Below are 26,880 nucleotides of genomic sequence, written 5' to 3' on the forward strand. Positions count from 1 at the left end.
TAAGACAGATGGGTCTTTTTATTTTTATTTTATTTATTTATTTATTTTTGCGGTACACGGGCCTCTCACTGTTGTGGCCTCTCCCATTGCGGAGCACAGGCTCCGGACGTGCAGGCTCAGCAGCCATGACTCACGGGCCTAGACACTCCGCAGCATGTGGGATCTTCCCGGACCGGGGCACGAATCTGTGTCCCCTGCATCGGCAGGCGGACTCTCAACCACTGCGCCACCAGGGAAGCCCATGATTCGTCTTTTAAATGCAGAAAAAAAAATTTAAAGAATGAAAAACCACCCAATTCATTTTAAGGAGCTGCTTTAATGCTGACACTAAAACCTGACAATGGTCATACACAGATCTACACATATACACAATCACACAAAACACACTAATCTTGCTTGTATTTTGATAAACATCCAAAAAAAATTACTGAATTCATATTTCAATCAGCTACCTCTATAATTTTCTGAATAGTCTTAATCGTGCATATATGACTTTAAATTTTTAAAATAAACTTTCTTGAGGGAATTCCCTGGCAGCCCAGTGGTTAGGACTCGGCACTTTCACTGCCAGGGCCAAGATATGATCCCTGGTCGGGGACTAAGATCCTGCAAGGTGCGTGTTGAGGCCAATAAATAAATATACTTTATTAATACAAAATATTAATAATTAGCAATGGGCTCAATATCCAATCTACAATGTTTCTCATATTCACCTAATTGAGAAACTGATATGTATGTTAAAAATTCATTCTTTAATATTGTTTCAATAGATGTTAAATATACTCAAAACACATAAATCTACTAAAAATTGAACAATTTATAGTAATGATGATGGTTCTAATATTTCACAACAAAAACATGCTCCACAATTAAATACAACTAATCTACTGGAGCTTGTTTGCTTTTAATAATTTCACAAGCCTCTACCCCAGATAGGATTTAGTACACAGAAGATGCAAACCATTCACTACTGCCTGAGGTAACTACAAAAAATAATTGGAAAAAATAAATAAAATTAAACCATTATTTGTTCTTAGAAGCTAAATCTATATTTATTATTGAATTGAATCACTTTGGGAAGGAGGGAAATTAAATTAAACCTTTACTAAAGAGTTTACATTTTAATTAAACCAGTTATTGTGCCTATCTTTCAATCTTATTTCAATGAAAGCCCTAAGGTTCCAATTATCATTATCAATGTTAATCAATTAGAGAAAATCATATTTAAAAATAAGATCTAACTATGGGAATTCCCTGGCAGTCCAGTGGTTAGGACTCTGCGCTCTCACTGCCGAGGGCCCAGGTTCGATCCCCCGTCGGGGAACTCATATCCCACAAGCCGCGCGGCCAAAAACAATTTTAAATAAAAAAATAATAATAATAATAAATAAAAATAAGATCTAACCATAGGCAGGATACCCTGGTAGGTCTTCTCAGACCTTCTCTAGCTCGTTGACTTTGAAGATTATCTTCTTTCTACTTAATAAACCTCCATTCCTAGAACCAGTCCAAACTATATGTAACAAGAAGGAATTTGAGAAGCTTGAGTTCAAAAGTGAGATTTGCTATCAAATCACATTTAGTTGTTACTCTAACTTTGACACTGGTAAGTCCAATTCTCAGAACTGGATTTCTCCTTTTTTTACCAATACCTCTTTAACTTGCCTGAATTCCTCTTACTAGTCTCTCACCAAAAAAAGTAATACTGCACTAGGACCAGAAGCCTTGAGTACTTGCTGAATGCCTGAACTTATAAGAAAGACCACTAGCCACAATACCAAATGTCTGACTAAAATATTACCTGAAATGCCTGCCTGAAATACATCTGTTTTCTGACCCTCATGACCTTCAAAATTACAGCTTTCAGATACCACACTCCACACCCTGGAACTTCTTTCCAATGAGTGCATCTAGTTCCAATTCAAGGTACTCCCTCCTGACCCTTCTTCCAGGCTAACTCATTCCATTAAAGTTAATAAGCAACAGCAAGGCATGTACAAAATAATAAACACTGTAAGGTTAGATCAATAAGAGGCATCCATTGCTCTCAAAGAACATTGCCACCACCCTATAATGGACACAAACTGGTAAACAATTAACTTTATGCTACAAAGCCAATACTGAACTACGCTAAGGAGAAGCAAATGTTCTATGCTGATAGAGTCAGTTTAGACCCTTTAATATGGTTAAGTCCCATGAAGTAGTATATGAACCAAGATTTGAAAGATAAGTGATATTTCAACAGAAAAAAAGGTTATTCATAATTGCAAAAAACTGGAAATGATCAACATGCTCTTCAACAGATGAATGGATAAACCACATCCACACCATGGAATATTACCCAGCAATAATGAGAAATGAGCTATCAAGCCAGGAAAAGCCACAGATGAATCTTAAATGTATATTGCTAAGTGAAACAAATCAGTCTGAAAAGGCTACATACTATATGACTCTAATTATGTTATATTCTGGAAAAGGCAAACCTACAGAGCTAGTAAAAAGATCAGTAGTTTGCTGCAATGGATTGAATAGGTGAAGCACAGGGAATTTGGGGGGCTGTGAAACTATTTTGTATGATAATGTAGTGGAGGATACACGACATTATGCATCTGTCACAACCCAAATAGCAAAAAGAGTGAATCTTAATGTATACAAATTTTTAGAAAATTATTTAAGATGTTGTGGGAATCTTAGGAAAAGAATACAGACCATGACATGAAAACTGTATGACAAATATATGGAACAACCTCAGTGAAGGGGGTGGGAGGAAAAAAGGTGCTGACCTAAGTAATTCTGGAAATAAATGGAGTCTGTAAAACTAGGGGTAACATGACTCCATAAAGTCATTTCCCACAGGGATATGGGTTAAAAATTCTAATACTGCTTTACAGGTATACTAGAATCCAATACCTAAATGAATGGCAGATTGATGGGAGACAGCTTCCTCACTGTTAGAGTGTGAGTTTACAGATAAGCAAGGGGAGAAGGCTAGAACGATACATGTGCTAATGGATTAGTTAGAAACAACAGTATAATCTCATGTTTATCTTTTTTATAATTTTTATTTTTTTTACTGAAGTACAGTTGACTTACAATGTTTCAGGTGTACAGCAAAGTGATTCAGTTTTATTTATATATATATACTATATATATAAATATGTATTCTTTTTCAGATTCTTTTCCATTGCAGGTTATTATAAGATACTGTATACAGTTCCCTGTGCTATGCAGTAAGGTCCTTGTTGTTTATCTATTTTATATATAGCAGTATGTATCGGTTAATCCCAAATTCCTAATTTATCCCTCCCTTCCACTTTCCCTTTTGGTAACCATAAATTTGTTTTCTATGTCTGTGAGTCTATTTCTGTTTGTAAATAAGTTCATTTGTATCGTATTTTTAGATTCCACATATAAGTGATATCATACAATATTTGTCTTTCTCTGTTTGACTTACTTCACTAAGTATGATAATCTCAAGGTACATCCATGTTGCTGCAAATGGCATTATTTCATTCTTATTTATGGCTGAGTAGTATCCCATTGTGTGTGTGTGTGTGTGTGTGTGTGTGTGTGTGTGTGTGTGTGTGTACACATCACATCTTTACCCATTCAACTGTCAATGGACATTTATGTTGCTTCCATGTCTTGGCTATTGTAAATAGTGCTGCTATGAACATTGGGGTGCATGTGTCTTTTCGAGTTAGAGTTTTCACTGGATACATGCCCAGCAGTGGGATTGCTGGATCATATTATAGCTCTATTTTTATTTTAGTTTTTTAAGAAGCCTCTATACTGTTCTCCATCACAGCTGCACCAATTTACATTCCCACCAACAGTGCAAGAGGGTTCCCTATTCTCCACACCCTCTCCAGCATTTACTATTTGCAGACTTTTTGATGACAGCCATTCTGACGGATATGAGATGATATGTCGTTGTGGTTTTGATTTGCATTTCTCTAATAATTAGCAACGTTGAGCATCTTTTCATGTGCCTGTTGGCCATCTGTATGTCTTCTCTGGAGAAGTATCTATTTAGGTCTTCTGCCCATTTTTTGACTGGGTTGTTTTGTTTTTCTGATATTGAGCTGTATGAACAGTTTGCATATTCTGGAAATTAATCCCTCATCAATTACATTGTTTGGAAATGTTTTCTCCCATTCTGTAGGTTGTCTTTTCACTTTGTTTATGGTTTCCCTTGCTGTGCAGATCATGTTTATCTTTATATAGATATAGATGGTTACATAAAAATATTTGTAGATATGTGAATATACTCAGGGGAGTATACACACATATACTTCCTGTCAGAGGAGAGGGCCTACAAAAATCATATCCCTTTTAAGTTGAGTAGATAGCTCAGAAAACATAAGAAATCATCACTCCAGGAAGAAAGAATAAGGTAATAATAAGGACCCTGATGTGGGAAGAAACGTCACAGGAGATGAAGACCTTTGGCTCCCATTCAGCCATGAAGAAAGAAAAAGTAGTACCCTTTTCTCCACCCATCCAGATATCCATCTTCAAATAAAATAATCTAACCAACATCCTACTATGAGAGGAAATCTTAAATATACAAGGAGAAAAATTACAAAGGCCTAGAACATGATACAGTATAGAGTGAAAAACTCATCCTATTCAGCAAATTGAGGAATCAGGGATATCTGGGGCAAAGGGAGGCAGGGAAGAAAACCCAAATCTTCTAAAGATTCTGGCACACACAATAGCAGAAATTCCAACTTTTGGAGTAACACTATTAATAAAAAGTATTAACCCATTTATATCTACAAAATAGTTACACAAAATAAAAACTGAAAAGTTACCCAGTATTTGAAATGACAACTGAGAATGTAATCACTTACTTCTAATAATTCTGAGACAATAGGCAGAACTTCAGGATTACATATATCTATGGAGTCATCCCGGTATGTCTTCTTTTTATAACAGATATTACCCAAATGTAGTATTGCTGAGAGAAGAGAGAAAATCCTGTGAAAATAAAACCATAAATTACAGCTTGCTTATGTGCATTCTCTAAGCTTGTTTCATTCCAAAATTCTAATCAAGCAAATTAACCAGTACAAAGCATTCAGTCTTCAGAAAAATAAGAAATAGGATAATAATGACTAAAATGACTAAAATTTATTGAGTGTTCACTATGTCGGGCACTGTGCAAAGCGCTTTACATAACCCTTTCAGAATTATATCACCTGTCAGATATAGCTATTTGAAGGGGACTTCTTACTATTGTCTGAACCTGCCGTAGTGTTTCAAAAGTCCATGGACTTTCTAAACGCTTTTCATCCTGCTTGGAATGTCCTTTCCCTACACTGTCTATTTCAGATCTGCTGCATCAGAATCTTTAAGAGAAAGGTCTTAGAATCTGTATTTTAACCAAGTAATCTAGGTGATTTTTTATTAGTAGTTATATTTTTTAAATGCTTTCCTACATCATATTATACTGCCCATCATATTATAAATGCTTTTTAAAAAACAGTATGAGGCCACTGGGATATATTATCTAATATCAGGCCCTTAATGAGAAACATCTGTATCTGGACTGTCCTTCCCTCCTGTCTCAGAAGAACACATGCCCCTCCTCCAGCCAACAACTAATCCCTACGCTTCTGCTATACATCTCATGAACTCAGTTTACTCTGGAACATTATTATACCAATTTTCTATCTCTAGCCTGAACCTGACAAGAACTTTCTATCAAAATAATCTCACTTCTCTTTTACTTTAAACAACCCATCCTAGATCCTACATCTTCTTCACTTCATAAACAAGCTTATTGAAATGTTAACTTACACTCCTTGCCTTCACTTTGTCATTCACTATTTGCTAACACATTCTGGCATCTGCCTCCCAGTAAAATGTCTCATAGAAGTTACCAAGAACCTCCGTGTAACTTAGAAAAATATATTATGTCCTTAACTTACATGATATCTCAAAGGCGTTTAACACAGTTGAATACTCCACCTAAAAGTCCTTCCTAGAAATCTATATATACACACATCTTTGTGCCTTCTCCAGTTATTTCCTCAGAATAAATCTGTCCTACTTAAGAAATTTTAACTTTGTGTTTTCCTAAAATTAGGAAGCATTTTAAATAAAACAAAGATATTGCGTTAGGAACCTAAGAGCTGTACTTTCGGAGGTCCGAAGCAACATCTAATTCGTAGGTGTAATTTTTCAAATAATTCAAAATTTTTAAATGATTGAGTCATTAACACAACTCAAACAAAATACAAGTCAATTCTAAAGGAATATTTCACAAAAACATTCTGGGTTAGAGAGGAAACTCAGTATCAACTGAAATATAAAAACTACTGAAAGCCAAAAACATAAAAAAACCAAACTTATGAGCCATTTTTTAAAAAACTATTTTTAGTAGTAGTTTATATAGTTGCACATTACACTATTTCAGAATTTTGGATTCAATAATCAGCACAATAATGTTTCTCACACACAAATATGTGATGCATAGTCTCCAGCAACAATAAATGTCTTATAAACAACTGAATATACTATAATTCAATAGTAAAAGATTTATAAATATGAATTAAGAATCCCTGCTCTCAAAAAGCTTATAAGGTTAAGGTTATTTGCATCTTTAAAGTATTTTGTTTTATTTTAAATATAATTTACTTCTTTATTTTAAGCATAGTTTACTCCATCCTTATCTCAACCTTTTTACAGTTCTACTTTTTTATATTTACAATGAAAAATATACATTTAGCACAATGCTACAGACATAAATTTACAGTTGAAATACATAGAAAATTATGTTATACTGAAATGTATGCATGTCTTAATAAGATTAAAGATCAATGATATAGAAAGCAAGGAGTTATAAAATAGTGTTACAAAGCAACGGTTTTTAGGTAAGGTACATGGAGAGGTTTGGGGGGCACCATGAGCCCTTGCAATAATATGCAAATGTTTATGTATTACATTTTACAGGAAGAAGAGCTCCAACTTTCAACAGACTCTCAAAGATTTATGACAAAAGAAAGCAATTCAAAACAAGTCTTTTAGAAAAATAAATTTTCTAATTCTAAGTAACATTTAAGATGGAACTGGATCAGGAATATCAGAAAATTGCTTCAAAGGATCAAAGAAGAGGAATTTTTGAAACACATCATGATTTATTCTCTATCAAGGCTATAAGAATACAATAAATAAACTCACTGTCTTCGTGTCTTGGGAAGAAATCCTACCATTTCCATGGCTAGTTGTAAGCGTTCAAAGTCATGCCTCAAATCTTCCCCCTCCACTGTGAAGCAATCCTGTTTTTTTAAGAAAAAAGGGGGAGAAAAATCAAGACTACCTATTGAAAAGTAATCTAAGCCACGTGGAAATATAGTAATTTTAGATAAATATACCTATTATAAAAATTAGAGCTGGTGAAATATTTAGACATTGCCAAATTCATTAGCTCTCTTATCTTACCACAAGTATGCACACTAAACACACACCTACCAAAATACCAGTAGGTAATCTTTTCTCCCTCTTTCACAACCACCCAAGCAAGGATCTCAAAAGTAACTTAAGAGCTAGCAATATGTATAAAATGTTCTGATACAAAGTTTGATTTTGAGTGGTTCTGAAGAGTCTTGGAGATCCAAAGCATTTAAGAGAGCTCAATTCCACAAACAAACGTTATTTATTCAACAAATATTTAATAAGTGTCTACCCATATGCAAGGTGAACTAGATCCTGGGACACAAAAATAAATTTTAGAACAGGCAACAATTTAGTTGAGAAGTGGAGACTAGACTTTTATAATACAAAGAGGTTTATATTATATCAATATTAGAAATAACATAAATATTATATTCCTAATAACATAAACATGGTAATCAGTCAGCAAAATAAAAAAGTATATGTGAAAGTATAAAAACCTGCAAAGAACACACATGATATGAGTCAGTAAAAATAGTTATGGACTACCAAATAAAAAAATACTACTCTTCTAGAGCAACTCTTGCATTTCACTTCCCCCAAAAGTCAAACGGTAACACTGTACACATAATCTAAATCTTTAAAACAATAAGTAAGTCTCTAAATCCCTTTACTATATGTTCTCACAGTCCCTTACACTTAACATTTTCAAAAACCTCCTCACATGTATTTACTTTTTTAATGCCTATCTTCCTATGAAATATTGTATTAAATACTCAATGAACACATGAACTATTACTTGTCTCATTTACTGCAGTTCTCCGGTATCAAGTCAGTGCCAAGAAGAAAGTGGGAAATTATTAAAGCAGATATACAATGAATGATTTATTTGACTGAATGAGATATTCTTTTTTGAGAAGTAAACAAAGTGCTCATTTATTTTTTAAAAAGTATTTATCAAGTATCTACCATGTACAACTTGCTTTAGGCACTGTAAGAATGAGTTAATGAATATATATGTAAATAATAAAATTTTAAATTAAATATTAAGTCTTAGAATACTATTAAAAATATTTTTATTCTCTATGGAAAGGTATACATGGATAGTTTAAATTTTTAAATTCACTTCAAGAAACGTTCTTTCTGAGAACCCATGTACTTAATTTTCTGACTATAAAATTTTGGTAAGCAATTTTAAGACATACTTCTACAGACATGCCAACATCCTACCTACTAAAAAATTTTAAGTTAACACATTTTTCTTTTACCTATAGTAAAGCTTTTTAAAAGCTCTTGCTTTTCTTCCCCCCAAAACCACAAATAGCTCACTCATTTTATGATTTAGTAAAAAGTTTTCTATAATAAATCAGTGGGGAAAAAGAGAACTATGCTTCCGCTTGTATAAACTCAATGATACAGTAATGATTCTCGTAACTGACGGTTGTTCTTATCTACCCCAAGAATGAATAAAACAATGTGTATAAAATATTGAGAACATAAATTGAATAAAGAACTAAAATATAAATACATTTATACTTGCTGTCATCTATAATCAAATTGTTCTTCGGAAATACAAATACTGGTCTCAGTGAAAACCAAAATCATAATTAACTTTTAAATGCTTGTACTTAACGCGTATTTCCCTGATGACAACGGTATTAGAAAAACTAAGGATGGACTAACCTACCAGACCAGAAATATCTTTATCTTAATCTGAGTTCCTATGGAAGCCGACCTTGAGACAAAGATTCAGTACAAGTACTAGCGGAATGTAGGGAAGGCAATGTAGCCTAAATAGGGTACAATATTAAAGTAGCTACCACAGTGGGTAACTGGACTTTAATCCCAAAGTAATCTCTGGGAAACAGTATAAAAAATAGACAGGTGGGGCTTCCCTGGTGGCGCAGTGGTTGAGAGTCCGCCTGCCGATGTAGGGGACATCGGCTCGTGCCCCGGTCCGGGAAGATCCCACATGCTGCTCCGCGGCTAGGCCCGTGAGCCATGGCCACTGAGCCTGTGCTCCGCGGCGGGAGAGGCCACAACAGTGAGAGGCCCCCGTACCGCAAAAAAAAAAAAAAAATAGACAGGTGAAGGAGCAGGAACACTTATATACCACCTCCCATGAGTTATTGGTTGAGGACTTCTAGAGATAAGCTGTTAACTCCTAGGAACTTCTAGAGGGTCATGCAAGAGCACAAGGGTTCTGAGAAAAGCCTTCAAGCACCAAGATACAAATACTGGCTGTTGGAGGTCATTTAGAAAACAGTGAAACGGTAAGGGTCAAAGAATAAGACAGGGAACTAACCAACGACTGTTAGGACCCTTTCCACTGAAAGAAAATAGTTGATTCCTCTTGTCAAACTTAGCTCAGGCTCTAGTCTTACTTGATAACATGCCACTGCACACTCCCCACAAACACACCAAAATGTTCTTTCATGCTATCAGCCTTTTTTCCCTTTGTATGAGATGAAGAGACTGCTTTCTCATTTATAAGCACCTACAATAAGCCTGGCATATAGTAAACATTTATGAGGGAGAGAAAGTGAAGAGCAGAGTCAAATTACACATTTTTCTCCTACGCTGTATATATTTCTTAGAATGGTGCTTATAAAAATCATACTTTTTTATAGCTACCAGTTGATAATATAGGACATAAATAGGAATAATTGACTTTGAGAATTAGTAAAGATGCTGAAGATCATTTAAGAAAAAAGAATATAAAGAACATAGCCTGATTTGAATCCCAATTACACTATTAACTTGCTTCATCACCGTGGGGGAAGTCACTTAAATTCTGAGCCACTGTTGCTTCTGGTGTGAAAGGTAATCATACTAACTACAACCAGGGGTTTTATAATGATCAAACATAATATGGATGTTAAAGTGGTTTTTAAATGGAAAAATATATGCAAAGGAAGTTGGGCAGCATGGAGACCTTCATATTGGACTGGCATAAAGCCAAAAAGGCAGTATTTAAGGAAGTGACCACAAATTTATAAACTGTTGGACAGTGAATAGCAGTAAGAGTGCTATGTTGTAGAAATACTTAAAATAGGGAGAATGGAAACATTATGAATTCAAAGATTCCTGCCCAAGTTGCATCAGGATTCCTGCAGAAGGTCTACCTCATGGAAAAATGGGAGGCCAGGTACTATACAAATGGTTGGGTTCCTATAAAGGCAGTAATGACCAGGATGGAAGCATGGCCTCACTGAGATATGAGTTCTAATCCTCTGCAGCATGGTGGAATGTCAATATCCTGAGACTTATTCTGGCAATTCTCACTAAACTCGCCTGATAGTTGGACCCTAAAATCATTCAAAGCTTAGTTCAGAAAAATTTAAAAATTAGGTGACACTAACTGTTTACATTGAAGTTATTCAGAACTGGCTTTAAGGTAAAACTGTTTGAATAGATTATTACCATTTAAAGAAGGGAAATTAGCATTTACTAAATATCTTCTACATATCAGTCATTATGAGAGTCACTTACCATTTATAATCTCTAAATCCTCAAAACACAAGGAGTTAATTATGCATCTGTATATTTAATTGTACGTACATTTATAGGGAAGAAAATAGACTCAGAAGTTAAATGTCACCTAAATAACAGGGATGGCCAAACCAAAATCTATCCAGTTCTAAGTCCTCTGCTATCTCCCATGAAACACTAGCTGCTTGAGCTTGTATTAATAGGATAACCCTTAAAACGAATTAAATCACCATACAATGGGCAACAACAGGTCCCTCGTCAAAAGCAATTTTCTCACCATAACTTCTCTTGGGATCATTTATACAATTCCAAATAATGTATGTTAAAAAATACAACACAAATTGCAGAACCCTCCTTAATAACCTCTCTTCCTATAATGCTAGTCACATAAGTTCTAATAACTCAGAGTGAAACAAGTTTAGTTTGCCCCCAAATATACTAAAAGAGGAGCTAAGAGGAAAGAATAAAACAAAAGATCCACAAATAGACTGCTTGTTTGCATTAATTACCTTGCAAAAAAAAAGCAACAGAAATTAATCAAAGTTCTAACTATAATATATTTGAAAACGTAATAAATGGGAGGGTAGTGATGGAAGTAATGTTAAGGGAGTAGGATAGTACGGTTACAAAGTTCTTCTAAGAGGAAAAGATGGAGAGTGATGTTTTCAGTGGTGGCAGTGATGGGGGGGAAACATTTACTGTGCACTTACACAGTATTAAGCAATCTATCAAACTCTTTAGATGCACTAATTTAATACTCATGAAAGTTAAAGACCATTATTATTCCCTTAAATAGGTGATGGAAACAAAAGAATAAGTGACCTGCTTGGGTTCTCAAAACTAGTAAGTAGATGGAGCTAGTATTCAAGTCAGGTCTATCTACTTCAGAGCCCCAAAATTCTTAAGAATTTTGGGGCTTACACTGTCTAAACAATAGCAGACCAGTTCACAATTTCACTATAAGCTCTGTAAAGGCAATCAAGTCTTATATTCACCATATGAGTTTCCCAGTCTCCTACCTACTTCCCAATGAGGCACACACAGTCACCCGGTATACTAGGCGAAAGATGGAAGCTTCTCAAGAGTGACAAAACAGCATAAAATTTTTCTATTAAAAGTTATCAGTATCTATAAATTTAAGTGTCTAAAATTTATTTTCCAAAATATTAAATCTGAAACTGCAAATTACTTGATTTATTATGAAATGGTAATGCAATTAAACTGAAGGAAAAAGTTAATGTCATAATTACTAATCCTTCTCAACTCTGATAGTTTTGCAATTAGAGGAGTTTGTAATCACATGCAGTAAGAATTAAAGTGATGGTTATTTAAAGCAAGGAATAAGACATGTTATGTTTCCAGGAGGAATGGTTAATAAATTAGTTCATTAGTTAATGAATATAGATGAGTGCATGTTTTCAGCCTCTCACATCTGACCTAATTGCAAACTGAAGTAAAGGAAAAAGGCTTTTTGTGTTCTTTTTACAATTACAAACTTGTTCTTACAAAATATAACAATTAAAGCTAAATTTACCTACTCATTTTATATTACATCATATATGCCCTTAAATCATTCTCAATTTAAAACATAAAATAATCTTATTTATAGGAATTTCAATTCTTAATTTTTGGAAAATTACATAAAGGCTATAGCCTCTCTTGCTATTAAAAAAAAAGTATGCATTCATTATGTGAAAAGACTGTTACCTGACATATAAAACAGGAAGGATGTAACTTTTTAAAATAAACAATAAATATTACTCATAATATGTGGGTAACTAAACTATTGAAAAAGAACTGAAACAAACAAATCTCAAGGAAAAAAATCCTATAGTTCATAAGGATCCATAACAATGCTGAAGTCAGGAATGCAATCTATTTATTATTGGTCAAAATAAATATTGAATACAGTCTAAACAGCAAAAACAATCCAAAAATGGTAAATTGACTGGTTTTTAATCAATAAACCATACACATACAAATAAATCAATTCAAATAAATTAAACATTGATTTATCTTCTTTCTTAGAGTCTTTGCTTGTATTTTAGCTGATTTTCTTCCTAAGTCACAAGACAGATGCAAATGAGCAAGGTGAGGGTCCTTTAACAGGAACACAGAATATTTATTTAGGCACTTGTACTGACCGGCTCAGAGTCATAGCAATAATCATCCCAGCTCTGTCTGAGGGGCTTCTTTGTTATCTGAAAGTAAGGCAGATTAGTTAGGTAGAAGTAATAATTATTCCACTTCTCTAATCACCTCTTAGACGTAGTGCTCACATAGCACAGCTGTTACCAAAGAAAGTTATTTTGTATACCAGCACAAAACAAGAAACAACTAAGTAAACATTCAGATTCTGGGAGATCATATATTATCATAACCAATCCATACTTGCTATGATTCAGTTACTCTGAAATATAGTAACTGCTGAGTCCCATAGTCTCTGAATACTGACCTTACGATAAGAATATGTATGGTATGGACACTGATTACAAAAAATATCTGGAAGAGATGCAATAAACTCTGGATTTCTCTAATACTAACAACTATCAGCTCATTTATGGGCAATTACTACTTTTTAAAAAGGAAAATATTTAATCACCCATATATAAGGCAAATAGTTTAAACAGGAAAGGAAAGGAAAATACTCAGAAGCTAAATCAATGATTTTTTTTAATATACTTAAATTCAATACAGTAAAAATGCCTAGTGTCATACTGGGAAGTGATATATAACACAATTTTGAAATTCTCAATATAGTAATACAGAGTTATATTAGCTTATATAAATATGTAGTTTCAAAATTAGGAAATATCAGTTATACAGCATGCTCTATATCTTGCAAAAAGTCTGAGATGTTACTTTCATAACCCTAAATACATACTACAATCTCCGAGCCACATCAAAGTGTCAATTTCCTTACAAAACCCTCATAAGAATTTTTTAAATTACCCAAAAGGAATTTCTTTCCATAGACATTACATCTTGCCTCAAACAAAAAAATGAGGGGAAACAATCTATTATTTAAATGATCTACTGTCAGACCAATTCCATTATTACCAGTTCTAGAATTTCTGTTAATATGAGGAATAAAATTGTAGAAACCAATGCAATGAAAAGTTGTGAGAATTACTACTTATTATGGAAGTTTAGGGGTGAATTCTGAGTTACAAGGTAAGTTACAAATTCTCTAAGTCATTTCCTTTAGTGAATTTTCATACTGAATGTTTAATAGGATAATCACTGAGTTATAAAAATAATCATACTCTAAGTCAGTATCATAATATCATGCAAAGAGGTATATGTATTAGACTTCAAACATGCAAATAAAGTTTCAGTAATCCTTTGACAAGGGCAAGCATGAATCATTAGTAACATTTAACATGCTGTGGTCTGTAAAAGGTAAATCACTTTGGAAAGAGTAAAGCATTTTTCTAAGCTGGAAGTATCTATAAACAGTTTATTATTCTCTTAAAGAGTCTCACAAAAAGCAATTTTCCAATTCATATAAGAATAATAATTTTTAAATTTAAGAACTGCATCACATAGATTTTTAGATTGCATACATGAAAATGCTAGTTAATATCCACTACCAACCAGGTTTCAGAAACAAAGTACTAGGAAAAAAAACTTTCCTCAAGAGCTAAAATTTAATAATGCCCTACATTTCAAAACGCTTTTCATGAACTCCCACCTGATTGAGATAATGATATTCTTCCGGTTGTTTAAGATGGAATGCTAATCTCTCTTCTTCACTTGCTCCTGCCAGGAGGTAATAAAATACATGATAGTTCCTGTTGGAAACAAAGAAGTATGGCTTTATAATGAACATGGTCTAATGGTTATTATTCAACAAGAAAAAAGAAAAAGAAAACATTAATTAGTAAACTGTTTCAGCTTTGCTTCATTTTCTTAATACAAAGGTGATAAATTCAATATTTAAGTACTACAGGGGAATTCAAGTGGCAGTCAAGTGGTTAGGACTCAGAGCTTTCATCACTGCCGTGGCCCAGGTTCAATCCCTGGTCGGGGAACTAAGATGCAGCAAGCCGCACAGTGTGGCCCAAATAAAAAATAAGTACTACAAAATAAAATAATGTTTTGTATGCTGGAAACAAAAGAGAAAGGTGAAGGCAGCAATACAGTAAACGTGAGACCTCTAAAAATTCTCTCCACAGAACCAATTAGAAAACTGGCAAATTTGTCAGAATCAACTCTAGAAATTAACCAAAAGAAAACAGCAATCCAGAGAGTGTTTACACAAGAAAAACAGCTGAATCTCAGTAAAAACTGAAGCTTGATGGCCTTTTAAATTGCCCTATTCCACCTCCTGCTTACCAGATCCATGGTAGCTTTCAATACCAACAGCTTACAACTGAAGTGGACACCCAAAGCCTGGCAGCCTCCAAAAGAGGGCAGAATGGGGTTGGGGCTCATTCAGAGTCTCATTCCCTGAGAAATATGATTATCTGATCTGTCTGGTTGTTCCTTGGAAGAAGCCATTTTCAAAACTATCCTTATTTGACCTGACTCAGAGTTAGCCCAGTACGAAAATCTTTGCCCCAGAGACATTTGTAGGAAACAATTATAGGCAATTTTTGAACATATCAGCCTCCTGCAGCCATGAACAAATGTTGGAGCACACAGTAGGCTCACCAAAGAACTTAAAGGGAAAAGGTGGGAAATGAGACATCCACAGAGGCTTTGAAAAGCCCCAATACGTTCCTGGGAATCTAAAAGGCCATGTGCATGCATAGCCTGTGCCCATGCCCAGGGTTGCATGTCCACTCAGCAAAGACAAGAGGAGATACTAACCTCTCACCTGTCACTAACCCGGAAGGTCTGCACAAGGAGGAAGTAAAGGCTAAGGCAGAATTACAAAATGCCTACCTAGGTGTTAAACGTCATGGCCCAATACCCATAGAGAGCCCTGAGGCAAAGTCTGGGAGACTTATTGTTTCCAACCATTTGAGGAACACTCTGCTCAATCATTAAATCTAACCAAGCAGATACTTCAATAGCTACACTTGAAAAAGACTTTTCAAAGACTTCAAATTAGCTCAGAAAATTCACAAAACAAACACAAGGAACAAAAGTAACAACCACAAAGCCTGGAAGGGGAGGAACTCATTTCTAGAGCTGCCACATGATTATTTTAAATGTCCAATTATTACTTAAAACGTCCAATTTTCAACAAAAATTTACAAGTCACGCAAGGAAATCAGAAAGTATAGCACATACAGGCTTCCCTGGTGACGCAGTGGTTAGGCATCCACCTGCTAATGCAGGGGACACGGGTTCAAACCCTGGGCCGGAAAGATCCCACATGCCGCACAGCAACTAAGCCCATGCGCCACAACTACTGAGCCTGCACTCTAGAGCCTGCGAGCCACAACTACTGAAGCCCGTGTGCCAAAACTACTGAAGCCCGGGCACCTAGAGCTCATGCTCCACAACAAGAGAAGCCACTGCAATGAGAAGCCTGCACACTGCAACGAAGAGAAGCCCCTGCTGGCCGCAACTAGAAAAAGCCCGCACGCAGCAATGAAGACCCAATGCAGCCAGAAATAAATAAATAAATAAATTTATTTATTTAAAACAAACAAACAAAGAAAGTATACCACATACAAAGGAGAAAAAACATTCAATAATAACTGTTCCTGGGGAGGTTCTGACATTAGACTTACTAGATAAGGCTTTTAATCAGCTGTTTTAAATACAAAGAACTGAAGGAAACCATGTTTAAAGAACTAAAGTATGAGAATGCTGTCTCATCAAATAGAAGCTCTCAGTAAGTATACAGAACTTATAAAATAATCAAAAAAGAAATTTTGGAGTTCAAAATTGTAATAACTAAAATGAAAAACTCTCTAGAGGAGCTCAAAAGCAGATTTGCAAGCAGAAGAAGGAATCAGTGGACTTGAAGAAAGGTCAGTTAAGGCTAGTTAGTCTGAGGAAGAGAAACAACCATGAATGAAGAAAAGTTATCAACCTCAGAGATCTGTGGGACACTATTAAGGAGACACCAACACATGTACAATATATAACACCAAAATATGCACAATGGGAGCCTCAAAAAGAGAAGAAAGAAAAGAGCAGAAAGAATATTTGAAAAACATGACCAGAAACTCCCCAAATTTGATGAAAAATATCAATCTGTACATCCAAGAAACTCAATGAACTCCAGGAGGGAAAAACTCAAAGAGATCCACACCTAGACAAAGTAAAACTGTTGAAAGACAACGAAAAAATTTTCAAAGCACCATGAGAGAAATGCCTCATCAAGGGATCATAATATAAGATTACCAAATGATTTCTCATCAGGAACCATGGAAAGGAAACAGATTCAAAGTACTAAAAGAAAAAAAAAAATCAAGAATTATATATTCAGCAAAACTATCCTTCAAAAATAAAGAAGAAATTAGGATATTCCCAGATAAACAAAAATTAATATACTTCAGAGCTAACAGATGGGCCCCATAAAAAATGCTACAGGGAGTTTTTCTCACTGAAATGAAAGGAAACTAGAGGAGATTCAATTAAGCATTAAGAAATAAATAGCAGGGCTTCCCCAGTGGCGCAGTGGTTGAGAGTCTGCCTGCTGATGCAGGGGACATGGGTTCGTGTCCTGGTCCGGGAAGATCCCACATGCTGCGGAGCGGTTGGGCCCGTGAGCCATGGCCACTGAGCCTGCGCGTCTGGAGCCTGTGCTCCGCGGCGGGAGAGGCCACAACAGTGAGAGGCCCGTGTACCGCAAAAAAAAAAAAAAAAAAAAAAAAATGGAGAGAGGCAGAAAGATACAATATAAAACGAGTATGTGCATAGAAATGGCCAGGTACCCTTGTCTCTTAATTTAAACTTTTCCTTTGGTGCCTCTTGAGTTCATATCCCATTCACTATCCTCATATCTCCCTTCTTCCAAAATCCCATGGAACACGTGTATATCTTTTTTTTTTTAACATCTTTATTGGAGTATAATTGCTTTACAGTGTTGTGTTAGTTTCTGCTGTATAACAAAGTGAATCAGCTATATGCATATGTATAGCAGAGAGGAAAGAAATAGCAGAGAGGACCTTCAAGATGGCGGAGCAGTAAGATGTGGAGATCACCTTCCTCCCCACAAATACATCAAAAATACATCTAATGTGGAACAACTCCTACAGACCACCTACTGAATGCTGGCAGAAGAACTCAGACTTCCCAAAAGGCAAGAAACCCCCCACGTACCTGGGTAGGGCAAAAGAAAAAAGAGAAAACAGAGACAAAAGAATAGGGACAGAACCTGTGCCTCTGGGAGGCAGTCGTGAAGGAGGAAAGGTTTCCACGCAATACGAAGCCCCTTCACTAGTGGAACCAGGGGGTGGGGAGGGGGAAGCTTTGGAGCCAAGGAGGAGAGCACAGCAACAGGGGTGCAGAGGGCAAAGAGGAGAGATTCCCGCACAGAGGATCGGTGCCGACCAGCATTCACCAGCCTGAGAGGCTTGTCTGCTCACCCAACGGGGCAGGCGGGGCTGGGAGCTGAGGCTTGGGCTTCGGAGGTCAGATCCCAGGGAGAGGACTGGGGTTGCCTGCGTGAACACAGCATGAAGGGGGCTAGTGCGCCACAGCTAGCCAGGAGGGAGTCCGGGAAAAACTCTGGACCTGCCTAAGAGGCAAGAGACCATTGTTTCGGGGTGTGAGAGGAGAGGGGATTCAGAGCACCGCCTAAACGAGCTTCAGAGACAGGCACAAGCTGCGGTCATCAGTGCGAACCCCAGAAGACGGGCATAAAACGCTAAGGCTGCTGCTGCAGCCACCAAGAAGCCTGTGTGCAAGTACAGGTCACTATCCACACCTCCCCTCCTGGGAGCCTGTGCAGCCTGCCACTGCCAGGGTCCTGTGATCCAAGGACAACTTATCCAGGAGAACACACGGCATGCCTCAGGCTGTTGCAACGTCACGCCAGCCTCTGCCACCTCAACCTCACCCAACATTCCGTACCCCTCCCTCCCCCTAGTCTGAGTGAGCAACAGTCCCCTAATCAGTCGCTCCTTTAACCGCCCCTCATCTGGACGAAGAACAGATGTCAGAGGGGAACCTACACACAGAGGCAGGGCCAAATCCAAAGCTGAACCCCAGGAGGTGTGTGAACAAAGAGAAAGGGAAATCTCTCCCAGCAGCCTCAAGAGCAGCAGATTAAATCTCCACAATCAACCTGATGTACCCTGCATCTGTGGAATACCTGAATACACAAAGAATCATCCCAAAATTCAGGCGGTGGACTTTGGGAGCAACTGTAGACCTGGGGTTTGCTGTACACACTGACTAGTTTCTGATGTACATGTTTATCTTAGTTTAGCTTTTAGTGCTTGTTATCATTGGTGGATTTGTTTACTGGTTTGGTTGCTCTCTGCTTTTCTTTTTTTAATTACTTTTTTATTTTAATAATTTTTAAAATTTTTTTTATTTTAATAACTTTATTTTATTTTTTCTTTCTTTCTTTTTTTTTTCTCCCTTTTCTTCTGAGCCATGTGGCTAACAGGGTCTTGGTGCTCCGGCTGGGTGTCAGGCCTGGGCCTCAGAGGTGGGAGAGCCGAGTTCCGAGTTCAGGACATTGGATCACCGGAGACCTCCTGGCCCCACATAATATCAATCAGCGAGAGCTCTCCCAGAGATCTCCGTCTCAATGCTAAGACCCAGCTCCACTCAACGACCAGCAAGCTACAGTGCTGGACACCCCATGCCAAACAACAAGCAAGATAGGAACATAACCCCACTATTAGCAAAAAGGCTGCCTAAAATCATAAGTTCACAGACACCCCAAAACACACCACCGGATGTGGCCCTGCCCACCAGAAAGACAAAATTCAGCTCCAGCCACCAGGACATGGGCACCAGTCTCCTCTACCAGGAAGTCTACACAAGCCACTGAACCAACCTTACCCAGTGGGGGAAGACATCAAAAACAATGGGAACTACGAACCTGCAGCCTACGAAAAGGAGACGCCAAATACACTAAGTGAAGCAAAATGAGAAGACAGAGAAATATGCAGCAGATGAAGGAGCAAGGTAAAAACCCACCAGACCAAACAAATGAAGAGGAAATAGGCAGTCTACCAGAAAAAGAATTCAGAGTAATGATAGTAAAGATGACCAAAATCTTGGAAATAGAATAGAGAAAATATAAGAAACATTTAACAAGGACCTAGAAGAACTAAAGAACAAACAAACATTGAAGAACAACACAAAAAATGAAATTAAAAATTCTCTAGAAGGAATCAATAGCAGAACAACTGAGGCAGAAGAAGAGATAAGTGATATGGAAGATAAAATAGTGGAAATAACTACCACAGAGCAGAATAAAGAAAAAAGAATGAAATGAATTGAGGACTGGTTCAGATACCTCTGGAACAACGTTAAACGCACCAACATTCGAATTACAGGGGTCCCAGAAGAAGAAGAGAAAAAGAAAGGGACTGAGAAAATATCTGAAGAGATTATAGTTCAAAACTTCCATAATATGGGAAAGGAAATAATCAAGTCCAGGAAGCACAGGGAGTCCCATACAGGATAAATCCAAGGAGAAAGATGCCAAGAAACATATTAATCACACTATCAAAAATTAAATACAAAGAAAAGTTATTAAAAGCAGCAAGGGAAAAGCAATAAATAACATACAAGGGAATCCCCATAAGTTTAACAGCTGATCTTTCAGCAGAAGCTCTGCAAGCCAGAAGGGAGTGGCAGGACACATTTAAAGTAATGAAAGGGAAAAACCTACAACCAAGATTACTCTACCCAGCAAGGATCTCATTCAGATTTGATGGAGAAATTTAAACCTTTACAGACAAGCAAAAGCTAAGAGAATTCAGCACCACCAAACCAGCTTTACAACAAATGCTAAAGGAATTTCTCTAGGCAGGAAACACAAGAGAAGGAAAAGACCTACAATAACAAATCCAAAACAATTCAGAAAATGGTAATAGGAACATATATATCGATAACTACCCTAAATGTAAACGGATTAAATGGTCCAACCAAAAGACATACACTGGCTGAATGGATACAAAAACAAGACCCGTATATATGCTGTCTATAAGAGGCCTACTTCAGACCTAGGGACACATACAGACTGAAAGTGAGGGGATGGAAAAAGACATTCCATGCAAACGGAAATCAAAAGAAAGCTGGAGTAGCAATTCTCATATCAGACAAAATAGACTTTAAAGTAAAGACTATTACAAGAGACAAAGAAGGACACTACATAATGATCAATGGAACAATCCAAGAAGAAGATATAAAAATTGTGAATATTTATGCACCCAACATAGGAGAGCCTCAATACTTAAGGCAAATGCTAACAGCCACAAAAGGGGAAATTTACAGTAACACATTCATAGTAGGGGACTTTTAACACCCCACTTTCACCAATGGACAGATCAACCAAAATGAAAATAAATAAGGAAACACAAGCTTTAAATGATACATTAAACAAGATGGACTTAATTGATATTTATAGGACATTCCAACCAAAAACAACAGAATATAGTTTCTTCTCAAGTGCTCATGGAACATTCTCCAGAATACATCATATCTTGGGTCACAAATCAAGCCTTGGTAAATTTAAGAAAATTGAAATCATATCAAGTATCTTCTCCGACCACTATGCTATGAGACTAGATATTAATTACAGGAAAAAAACTGTAAAAAATACAAACACATGGAGGCTAAGCAATATGCTACTAAATAGCCAATGGATTACTGAAGAAATCAAAGAGGAAATCAAAAAATACCTACAAACAAATGACAATGAAAACACGCTGGCCGAAAACCTACGGGATGCAGCAAAAGCAGTTCTAAGAGGGAAGTTTATAGCAATACAATCCTACCTCAAGAAACAAGAAAAATCTCAAATAAACAACCTAACCTTACACCTAAAGTAATTAGAGAAAGAAGAACAAAAACTCCCCAAAGTTAGCAGAAGGAAAGAAATCATAAAGATCAGATCAGAAATATATGAAAAAGAAATGAAGGAAATGATAGCAAAGATCAATAAAACTAAAAGCTGGTTCTTTGAGAAGATAAACAAAATTGATAAACCATTAGCCAGACTCATCAAGAAAAAAGGGAGAAGACTCAAATCAACAGAATTAGAAATGAAAAAGGAGAAGTAACAACTGACACTGCAGAAACACAAACAATCATGAGAGATTACTACAAGCAACTATATGGCAATAAAATGGACAACCTGGAAGAAATGGACAAATTCTTAGAAATGCACAGCCTTCTGAGACTGAACCAGGAAGAAATAGAAAATATAAACAGACCAATCACAAGCACTGAAATTGAAACTGATTAAAAATCTTCCAACAGGGGCTTCCCTGGTGGCACAGTGGTTGAGAGTCCGCCTGCCGATGCAAGGGACACGGGTTCGTGCCCCAGTCTGGGAAGATCCCACATGCCGTGGAGCGGCTGGGCCCGTGAGCCATGGCCGCTGAGCCTGAGCATCCAGAGCCTGTGCTCCACAACAGGAGAGGCCACAACAGTGAGAGGCCCGCGTACCGCAAAAAAAAAAAAAAAAAATCTTCCAACAAACAAAAGCCCAGGACCAGATGGCTTCACAGGCATTTTCAAACATTTAGAGAAGAGCTAACACCCATCCTTCTCAAACTCTTCCAAAATATAGCAGAGGAAGGAACACTCCCAAACTCATTCTATGAGGCCACCATCACCCTGATACCAAAACCAGACAAAGATGTCACAAAAAAAGAAAACTACAGACCAATATCACTGATGAACATACATGCAAAAATCCTCAACAAAATACTAGCAAACAGTCCAACAGAATGTTAAAAGGATCATACGCCATGATCAAGTGGGGTTTGTCCCAGGAATGAAAGGATTCTTCAATATATGCAAATCAATCAATGTGATACACCATATTAACAAATTGAAGGAGAAAAATCACATGATTTCATACATGGACATATATACACTACCAAATGTAAAATAGATAGTTAGTGGGAAGCAGTCGCATAGCACAGGGAGATCAGCTCAGTGCTTTGTGACTAGCTAGAAGGGTGGGATAGGGAGGGTGGGAGGGAGGCAGACACAAGAGGGAAGAGATATGGGGATATATGTATATGTATAACTGATTCACTTTGTTATATAGCAGAAGCTAACACACCATTGTAAAGCAATTATACTCCAATAAAAATGTTAAAAGAAAAATACTAGCAAACCAAATCCAGCAACGTGTAATAAGTACTATACATACATCTACAAATCAAATCTAGCAAGATAACAGAGAATCAGTTTATATAAGCTCTGGATCTTCTCCTGCCATTGATTCTTCAAAACCAAGGAAACCAGGCTTATATCACTACCACTCTATTAAAATGTGTTAGAAAAAGTTACTAATAACCTTCTAATAGCCGTATCTGTTAGCTCTACAAGTCTTTAGGAGGCTATTCTCTTCCCCAAACTCTCTTCCCTTCATTCTGAAACATCTCTAATTCAGATTTCCTCATCAGCTAGCCACAAAAAAATTAACAGAAAAGTCTGAGTTCTAGTCCTAAGCTTACAGGTAATTAATTATGATAATGTTTAATGAAATTTTATTATATATAAGGACTACACTGAGCATTTTATAAACGTTATTTCATTTAATCCTCTAAACAACTTTAGGATAGTTTTCCATCTGCAAAATGAGAAAAAGTATATAAGAAGCATATAAGTATATAAAGTTAGGTGATATGCCAAAAGCATATCCAATATTTGAATATAGGTTTGTTTAACTTCAAACTCTGGCTCTTCATTTTGTCTCATTATAACATGAAGCAAATCATTTACCTCTCTGGTATTTGGCTTCCTCATCTAAAGAAAGTTACATATATGTCATCTCTGAAATTCCATATACCTCAAAGATTACAATGAAATTAAGAGCTTTATTAAAAACTTTTCTCAAATTAGAGAAAGAACATCAAGACATGACAAAAGGTCCAAAGGCAAAACGCTCACAAAACGATACCACCTGAGATACCACTATTTTCCTGTTCTGATAGTTTGCCTAGAATTTAGAAAGGACAACATTTCTATATACCCATTAAAAAAAAGACCTCCTAGCAGCTTCTTAAAAAGTACAGTATTCTGCCCATGAGAGAAATAGCAATTATATATAAAGTTATACATGGTATAAACTGAGTTAAAGGTCATAATATACAAAGATCTGAAAAGTCAATCTACATGATACAAATGTTAATTCGATCTAATTACACAAATTAAAATATGTACCGTTCATTATGCTCTTGATAAACGAGTCTAGACTTCTCCAGTAGATACTTTTCAACATAGGCACTAGAAGAAAAATAAAATTGATTGATATAAATAATAAAGCTTAATATAAAGTAGACAAATATTTTATCAGAGAAGATGCAAAAGTATAAAGAATACTATCCAGAGTACATGTAGCACTGGTGTTGGTGGTGTAGTGGTGAGCACAGCTGCCTTCCAGAGTACATTTACCACTATAATTGTGTTATGGACACTGTTAGTGTCATCCACATTAAGTTCATAAACTCCTAAGTCTTTTTTTTTCTTTCAATAAAGCAAAATAAAGTCAGAAGTTCAAAACATGGCACATAAGACCCTCCCGTGACAAAGACCTTACATTCTTTCTAGGCTCAATACCACTGGACATCCTTTCAGATATTATAGTTTGACCAGACTACTAAATAAGGCTCAAAGATATACTTTTTTTATATATCCATGCTGTTGCCACATTCTGGAATAAATTCTGGTAAGTTTATTATTTACCAATTTACTCAGTAAGTATTAATTAACTGGGCACTGTGCTAAGCACTGTTCAAATACAGAAATAAGTGATACACTACCTGTCCTCAAGGGGCTTACAAACTAGTGGAGAAAACAGGTAAACTAGCAGCTATCATGCTGAGTTGATAGGGTTTATTTTACAGCAATGACCAGAATATTATGGATGTACCAAGAGAGACACATAAGATTCAATCCAAGAAGGAAAAAGGACGTAAGGAAGAACTCACATAGAGGGTGAGTACATAGCACTTATTAATATGGATACAAAAATCATAAATAAAAACTAGCAAGCAGAACACAACAACCAGTTTACATATGTATGTGTATAAACATGTCTGTGTGTGTACGTCTGTGGGTGTTTGTGTCTTTGTATTGACCAAGTCAGATATCTTTTCCCCAGGAATGCAAAATAACAATAAAATTAATAGATCCCAAAATGAAGATCAAGCTAATTTCCATAGATGCCAAAAAGGCCTTTGATAAAATACAATAGCCATTACTGACAAAAACACTCAAAGAAAATTAAAATCAATGTTTAATTCATTAACACAATAAAATGTCCTAAAGCCAGTATTTTACTTAGTGAAGAAAATTAAAGGCATTCACACAAAGGTCTAAAACAATATTATCACAGTATAGGAGTATGTAATCAGACAAGATAGAAAATAATCAGAGATATAAGGAACAGGAAAAAAATTTTAAGTATTTATTTATGCAGATATGATAATACACCTAGAAATGTTAAGAGAAACAACAGTAAAACTAATATAAACAATAAAATAATTCAGTAAGATAACAAGATATAAAAATCAGTAGCCTTCACATATACAAATAATGTGCAATTTTAGAAGATATAATGCAAGAGAAAAATCACACTTTAATAACAACATTAAAAATAAAATAAGATACTTAGGAATAAACTCAACAAGAAACATAAAGAAACTAAAAACACTTCTAAAAAGCATAAAGATGTCAATTACCCAAAAATTTATTAGTCCAATAAAACCAAGCCATGAAAGACATGAAAGATCCTTCAATACCTATTGCTAAGGAGCAAAGAATCCAATCTGTAAAGGCTATATACTATATAATTCCAACCATGTGACATTCTGGAAAATGCAAACCTATTAAGAGTGAAAAGGTCAGTGGTTGCCAAAGGTTAGTGGGTGGGAAGGGATGAACAGGTGGAGCACAGGGATTTTTAGGGCAGTGAAACTATTCCATATAATACTGTCAGGGTGAATACATACCTTTATACATCTGTCAAAGCCCATTCAAGGTACAACACAAATGGAACACACTAATGCAAGATATTATTAAGAGGGGAAACTGGGGGACAGGGTGAAGAGGTATATGGGAACTCTCTGTACTTTCTATTCATTTTTGTCATAAACCTAAAACTGTTCTAAAAATAGTCTATTAATTTTTTAAAAGTTATAAAGAATATTGCTGGCACAACCAGAGGACTCTGATCACAGACTGTATAATAAGAATTATTATTATGACAAAATTAAATATCTTAAGTATAAAATAGTATTAGGGCTCAAGAGGGAGGGGATATGGGGATATATGTATACATATAGCTGATTCAGTTTGTTGTACAGCAGAAACTAACACAACATTGTAAAGCAATTATACTCCAATAAAGATATTTTTAAAAAAATAGTATTAAGTAGGAAAATGTCATTGTGGTTGCTTTAGGAAATACAGTAATTAGGGGGTCAAGTTACCTGCCCAACTTACTCAAAAACATTATTTTAAAAATGAATGTAGAAATAATATAGAAAGATAAAGCAAATGCATATAATTGTTAAAAATTTATAAATCTAAGTTAAGGGTATATGGGGGTTACACTATTCTTAGAACTTTTCTCAGGTTTGAACTTTTCCAAAAGAAAGAAATAATTGAGAAGAAAAAAATTTAATATAAACACTAATGTCACTATTCTCATTAAAAAGCAAATGAACAACCTATGGTTTATGAAGGGGCAATGGCAAAAATATAAACACGCTCCAAAGTCTGCTACTGCTACTTACCCAAGTACAGTGCCTGTTTCTTGGTAATTTACTTGAATAAACTTGCCAAAACGACTTGAATTGTTATTATGAGCTGTCTTTGCATTTCCAAAGGCCTGTCAAAATAAAGAGTTCTCATTAATTTTATTTTTTAAAAATG

At 35.9% G+C, this 26,880-nt stretch overlaps 1 protein-coding gene across 11 annotated transcripts in view; it reads right to left on the minus strand.

Annotated features, from left to right (window-relative positions):
• Positions 1-26,880, minus strand: part of MYO9A (myosin IXA) — a 268,571-nt gene that overhangs the window by 188,390 nt on the left and 53,301 nt on the right. For all 11 annotated transcript variants that reach the window (XM_033851931.2, XM_033851933.2, XM_033851934.2 and 8 more), the window contains exons 3-8: positions 26,742-26,836; positions 24,166-24,228; positions 14,588-14,687; positions 13,038-13,094; positions 7,189-7,286; positions 4,857-4,983 (exon numbers count right to left, since the gene is read on the minus strand). In XM_033851931.2, the coding sequence (XP_033707822.1) occupies positions 4,857-4,983; positions 7,189-7,286; positions 13,038-13,094; positions 14,588-14,687; positions 24,166-24,228; positions 26,742-26,836 (540 nt within the window). The remainder of the gene's footprint in view (positions 1-4,856; positions 4,984-7,188; positions 7,287-13,037; positions 13,095-14,587; positions 14,688-24,165; positions 24,229-26,741; positions 26,837-26,880) is intronic.

The sequence above is a fragment of the Tursiops truncatus genome, chromosome 2, assembly GCF_011762595.2.
Source record: "Tursiops truncatus isolate mTurTru1 chromosome 2, mTurTru1.mat.Y, whole genome shotgun sequence".
NCBI lineage: Eukaryota > Metazoa > Chordata > Mammalia > Artiodactyla > Delphinidae > Tursiops > Tursiops truncatus.